General features: G+C 35.2%; 2 protein-coding genes across 4 annotated transcripts in view; one reads left to right on the top strand and one right to left on the bottom strand.

The window, feature by feature from the left end:
• WDR3 (WD repeat domain 3) overlaps nt 1-6,421 on the top strand; it is a 31,364-nt gene that overhangs the window by 19,095 nt on the left and 5,848 nt on the right. For all 3 annotated transcript variants that reach the window (XM_017524161.2, XM_017524162.2, XM_017524163.2), the window contains exons 14-22: nt 1,821-1,906; nt 2,055-2,190; nt 2,901-2,957; nt 3,977-4,077; nt 4,298-4,409; nt 4,543-4,677; nt 4,959-5,009; nt 5,507-5,572; nt 6,038-6,130. In XM_017524161.2, the coding sequence (XP_017379650.1) occupies nt 1,821-1,906; nt 2,055-2,190; nt 2,901-2,957; nt 3,977-4,077; nt 4,298-4,409; nt 4,543-4,677; nt 4,959-5,009; nt 5,507-5,572; nt 6,038-6,130 (837 nt within the window). The remainder of the gene's footprint in view (nt 1-1,820; nt 1,907-2,054; nt 2,191-2,900; nt 2,958-3,976; nt 4,078-4,297; nt 4,410-4,542; nt 4,678-4,958; nt 5,010-5,506; nt 5,573-6,037; nt 6,131-6,421) is intronic.
• SPAG17 (sperm associated antigen 17) overlaps nt 5,621-6,421 on the bottom strand; it is a 246,270-nt gene continuing 245,469 nt past the window's right edge. The window contains exon 49 of the mRNA XM_017524168.2: nt 5,621-6,080. The gene's annotated coding sequence lies outside the window, so the exon portion shown is untranslated. The remainder of the gene's footprint in view (nt 6,081-6,421) is intronic.

The following is a 6,421-nucleotide window of genomic DNA, read 5'->3' as shown; positions in this document are numbered from 1 at the left end:
GTTTTGTTTTGTTTTTTGTTTTTTTTTTTTTGGTTTTGGCCAAACTTTTTATTTAGTATTCTGTAGTTGTTTAACACACACTTAAAAGGTCTTATTGGGGGAGGGGAAAGGGGAGGTTCTTGCAGATTCCCAAGGTAATGTCAGAAAGGCAAAATGGCCAGCATTATCCATTTGCATTTTTGGGTTTACCGGGTGATTATTTCCTTACATAGGCATCTGATTTCAGGTTTTTCTTACTGAGATCATGGAGGTTTTAGTTGGAAGACACTCTGAAATCTTATGAGTAGCATACCCCAACCACCCTGTAACAGCTAGTTTATTTGTATAGGCAGAATGATTCATCTCTCCATTTTAGATGGCTAGATGTTTTTTACCCCTCCATAATTTTTATGTTCTTGTGAGGAAAAAAGTAAAACATGTTTAATATTATTTGATTTTATGACATTGCTTTTCAACAAGCAAATGTTAAATGTGTTAAGACTTGTTGTACTAGTGTTATAACTTTCCAAGTTAAAGTGTCCTTAAAGGCCACTTCCTATATGATTTTTCCCAGTAAGTGAGGCAAGCAATTCTAAGATCTTCCACAAAACATCAATTCTTATATTAAGTTTTACTGCCGCTAAGAAAGATTTCTCTCGTTTCTCTAAAAAAGGCCTGTGGGTTTTTTTGGTCTAATCTTTACTCTTCATATGCGATACCTTCTTATATACCCGGTAAGTGACTAGCTGTCATTATGAAATGAATTCATGTTTGCCTACTTTGGCTCATCAGCAACATGACATCAAATTGCTTACCCTCATGATTTTTTTTGCCAGTGTTCATAATACTTCTTAAGGGGGAATATGGTCTTGGGCAACATGATGCAGAGAACTGAGCAGACTTTGCTGCTCCCCTTTTTTCCCAAACATCTATGACTGTATAAGCTTAGAAGTTTTAGCAAGTATGTTAGCCTTTACAAGTCAATAAAAATATGCTCGCCTTCAAAGCAGTTCCTGGCAAACTGCTTATTCTAGTAATGGTGCTATTGCTTAGAAAATCTTGAGATACTTTTTTGACAATACCTTAAGAAATTTTGGCCCATTTATTTAAATAGTCTCAATGGTAGAAAATTTTCATCCATTGAAAATAGATCTTAGTTTTGGAAAAAAAACTGAAGTTTAGAGTGGTTAATACCATTTGGGGTCCAAACCAAACAGCTGTGAGTCCAAAATAGTAATAAATCTTGCATTTGTAGAGTGCTCTATCTTTTCCATAAACTGTGTGGTCTTTTTTTCAGCAAAACTAGGGATCATGGAAAGGTTGTTTTCTGTGTTATGAATCTATGAGGTGGCAGAACAGACACTTGAGATTCTGCTTTCTGACTCCATGTTCTATGTACTTTACACTAACACCACCATGTAATGAGACTAATTTTCTTGATAATGGAAAACAGCTTCAAAAATGGTTTAGGCAGGGACATTGCAGTACTAAATGTATATCCTTCTGAGGTAAATACTTCAAGCAAATCTAGATTATCCATTCTATATTCAAACTAGTTTACTGAGAGTTTCTGTTTCTTCTTGATGCTAGATAATAGTATAACTAGAGCTTTTCATTGGTTATTATCTCTGCCTAAGTTAGTCGATGGTAGGAATTTTCACATAAGGTTTGTGGCAGTAGATCCAAAAGAGCAGTGAAAGGGGCTAGAGAGAACCACATTTTTCTTAATTTTTATCCCATGCCATTAAATAAAAATACTTTCTTAGGCTTCTAAAATGTATCTTCTTAGCAAAGTTTATACGCTAAAATAGTTTTTAATTGGAATTTAATTTGATTTTCAGCGTGGCTTTGTGACAGGTGGTGCAGATAAATCTGTCAAATTCTGGGATTTTGAGTTAGTGAAAGATGAAAATAGTACCCAAAAGAGGTGAGTAGACATTTTTTATGTCCATATTTTGGAGTGAAAATGGGGAACCACTGAATGTCAAACGTACGTATTATTTGTTGTTAGAGTTAGGATTTATCAGAATTTGTGTTCTCATTAATTTTTTTCTTGATGTTTTTTGTGGTGCTAGACTTTCTGTGAAGCAAACTCGAACCTTGCAACTAGATGAAGATGTTCTGTATGTCAGTTACTCTCCCAATCAAAAGCTATTGGCTGTGTCTTTGCTGGACTGTACTGTGAAAATTTTCTATGTTGATACTTTAAAGGTATAGTGGTTATGCCTGGGGATATTTTCCCTTTCTGACTGAGCTTAAGAATTTGGATTGAGACTGTAAAGAAGTGGCCGTGACTGTGCTTAGCAGTAGTAGTACAGTTCTAAAAATTTGTGTGTGAATCAAAGCAGTGTAAGTATCCTAGAGAAGCTAGCATTTTAAAATAATTCTATGGTTCATAAATTTTGTTTAAAGCAAGTTATATTTTATATGTTCAAAAAATCTTGTGCCCAGAAAATTCTGTCATACTAAGTAGTTATAACATTGCTAGGTGTCCTAGGCAGTGATTTCACACTTGGCTATATATTAGGATCATTTGGGTTGCTTTTAAAAATATAGATTACTAACACCCAGAAAGTTGATAGGAATGGGTTGAGCCTGGGAATTTTTTTGTGAAACCAGGTGCTCTGAAATCTTTTCAGTGAAGTGATCCAGAGATCTGACTGAGGCAGTAAGCTTCTGGGGGCCTCCTTGCCTCCACTATACTGCAGTATTCTTGGCATGTGCATGGAGGATCTGTGTATTGGACACAGGTGCTCTTACCAAGCTGTCTTTTATGGCTTTTCTTTGAAAATACACATGTAAAGCAATTAAAAAATGTATTTAGTATTGTATTTTCAAGTCATATTTTAGACCTACATGTAATAAATTATACCTATATTTTATAAATAGACATGAATTATTATTTTTCTTTTAATGTTTAGTTTTTTCTCTCACTGTATGGACACAAACTGCCTGTTATCTGCATGGACATCTCTTACGTAAGTAAAGTTTAAATAGTGTCTCAGTAATATGTTATCTTTTCTAAAGCAGATACTTCCTCATTTCTGGCTTGATGTCTTCATTTTAGATTATTTGCTTTTATCATTCTGTTATATATTTTTCTCTAAAAAGTCTCAATTTAATATATAGTATCTTATACGTGTCACTTTAATGTTTTCAGAATAATTTTGTGAATATTATCTCAGTCAATCCTTATATTTTCTTAATCCCTCTTATAGATCTCCCAAATAGTATTTTGTTATTTAAAATACTAAAATTGGTAGAATCCACTAAAATATGAAAGACTTTTAAAAAGGCATTCCTTTTTGTTCTGAAGGATAATGGTGCTGAGGAGCTTGGATTTGTATTTGGATAGTTATGGTATTTTGCGCTATGTAGACTTTTGGCCTCTTGACCAAAATCATTTATTTCCCAATATCTAGTTTTGATTAGAAGTGGCAGTGTATATTTAAAAACAATGTCTATTCTGTGTGTTGACCTCATAGCTGTCTGATCAGTGCACTAACAAAGTTAAGTTACAGTGTTAAATGTATTTCTATTTTTTTTATGTTGACAACCATTTAAACCAGGCATTGAAATAGGCGAGAGAAGAGAAATAGTGATAGGGAACATGGGATACATAAACATTCTAGTAGAGTCTTTCTCAGCTTCTCTTCTTTTTCTCACTTCCACTTTCTCTCCAAATCCCATGCCAGAGATTAGAGAATCTTTTTCCCATCTAACAAAGTAAATAGACAATCTTACATTAAGGCACAGCACTGCCCTATGACAGTACGAAAGTATTTAAGTCACAAGGTTCATGCTTTTACTTAACAAGCTTTTAAAGTACCACTGTAGGTAAGAGCAAATAATTGAGCGTTTTTAGTAGAGAAATGAAATCAGTTTTTTGGCTTCATTTTAATGTTTTTGAAAGAAATGGGTTAAATATTCTGGTTAGCTTTCTGTTCATATCCAGAATTCAAAAATCAAGGTAATGTTTTACTTTGGTTTCTCATAGGATGGAGCACTCATAGCAACCGGCTCCGCTGATAGGAATGTGAAAATCTGGGGTTTGGACTTTGGGGACTGCCACAAGTCTCTCTTTGCACATGATGACAGGTACGTATAGTCTTTTCAAAGGCCTCCCTTTAAGTCACCTGTAGGTATCACTTTCCTTGAGCATCTGGGTCTATTTTTCAGTGTTCTCAGGCAGTGATAATAAGTTCTAAAATATAGTCCAACACTCTAGAACTAGCTAGTCAAATGCTATTTATGTGTGTAAAACTCTTTTTACTAACCTGGAATTTTACAACATTTGAATATTTCTGTCACTTTTCAGTGTGATGTACCTACAGTTTGTACCCAAGTCTCACCTCTTCTTCACTGCCGGGAAAGACCATAAGATTAAACAGTGGGATGCAGACAAATTTGAACATATACAGACTCTGGAGGTAACCACGTGCCTGCTTTGCTTGCTCAGTACTTAAGAAATACTTTTAAGAATATTTAATTACCCACTAAGTAGTGGTCTATGAATGATGAGATACTCTTACTTGAGGTTTTTTTTTTTTTTTTTTCCTCTAGGGGCATCACCAGGAGATATGGTGTTTGGCCGTAAGCCCCAGTGGAGACTATGTTGTTTCATCGTCCCATGACAAATCTCTGAGGCTTTGGGAGAGAACAAGGGAGCCTCTTATTCTTGAGGAAGAAAGGGAGATGGTAAGAACGTTAGGCTTGGTTACAAATGTGCCAGTAGGCGTCTGACAGGCTGTTCTAGTTGAAGTTTTCTGTCTCGTGCAGCTACACTTCATTCATTGCAAGTCCAAGAACCTTCAGGAGATCTGTTGAAGACTACTGTCACCCATTTCAGAAGCTAGGCAGAGATAAAGATGCCGTTAGGGGTTATGCTATCAAAGAAGCAGCTTCTTGCTGCCTCATTTCTCTTTATATACAGACCATGTTTTATTCTCTCAAATTAATGTATGTCTATCTCATGGCAGGAAAGAGAAGCAGAATATGAGGAGAGTGTGGCCAAAGAAGACCAACCGGCAGTGAGTAAATTTTGGGGACCCTGAGATTATGCCCCATATATAGCTATCTTACTGAAATTGACTATAATATCCAGAATTTCTAATAGAATTAAAATTGAGGCTAGAAATTTTATAGTATAACCAGCTGATAAGGGAAAGAATCTGTGTAATTATTTTTGTTTAACTGTATATCCTAATTTTGTGGTTCAAGTGATTGACCAAATTTGCTATTGAATAACTGGTAATTGAGGCTTTAGGGAATCATTTTATTCACTGTACAGCAAAAATAAATATTAGGAAATATGGATAATCTCTTTTTAAACATTTGCAGAATATTCTTACGATAATACATATGCTTAAGTGTCTGGCACTTACTAAGTACTGTTAATGGTAGTTGATAACACTTAGCATTTTCATAAAATAATGATGGCTATTTTTACGTGGATGTAAAATTAATTTATCAGCTCTTTTTAACTCCTGTCAACATTATCCTTCAAGGATTTCTTTGTTTCTGGCAGGTTCCAGGAGAAACTCAAGGCGACAGTTACTTTGCTGGAAAGAAAACTATTGAAACAGTGAAAGCAGTAAGTTGATATAGAATGTAGTATCTCATTTTTTAATAAGATCCCAACTTTTTAGTAAAAGTTTTATTCTGTATCAACCAGAAAGCCATTCTGTGGCAAAAAGTTGATGAGATTAAAAGGTGGGGGATTATAACCTCTGTTTTCTTCTCTTGTAACCAAAGATGGGAGTAGTCCTGAATCTCTTTGATCAGTATGTGCTTTTTTTCAGGTGTTCCTGGGACCTGCCCTATTCAGAGTGTCTCAATATTATCCCACCTGAGTCCATAACACTTAGTCTCCTCCCTGTGAATTAAAAAAATAAGAAAACCAAAAATGTCTTTACATGCTTTTTGGCACTCTTCGCACATCTTTATTAAAGGGATGGAAGCTACTTCATTTAGGAAATTTCTAGTCAGCTTTTCCAGTTTCGGTGTCCTGGGATGATGGAGTATGTTGTAATGATTTCTTTGCTTTGTCATCATCTAGGCTGAGAGGATTATGGAGGCTATTGAGCTGTACCGAGAAGAGACTGCAAAAATGAAGGAACACAAAGCCATTTGTAAAGCTGCAGGGAAAGAGGTAAGAGAGTACAGTAAGTTGCAGTATCAATAGAGGGAATTCCTGAGGAGAAAACCATTATTCTGGGATCTATTATCTAAGATCAGGGTATGCAATAAATGCAGTAGAACCTTTCCAACTCACTATATTAGAAGAAATTGAGGAACTGGGAGGAAGGGAACTTGGTCTTAATGAAAGTGAAGGAAAGGAAATTACAGATTGAGATGATTATTGTCTGGAGTAGAAATTCACATTCCTACTTTGGTTTGGGAGGCAGGGTAACCATTTCAGATTTCTAGATAAAACATTGTC

This window comes from Cebus imitator, unplaced genomic scaffold (assembly GCF_001604975.1).
Source record: "Cebus imitator isolate Cc_AM_T3 unplaced genomic scaffold, Cebus_imitator-1.0 Scaffold32, whole genome shotgun sequence".
NCBI lineage: Eukaryota > Metazoa > Chordata > Mammalia > Primates > Cebidae > Cebus > Cebus imitator.
The sequence above is the reverse complement of the archived record's forward strand: the minus strand, read 5'-3'. Positions and strand labels throughout refer to the sequence as shown.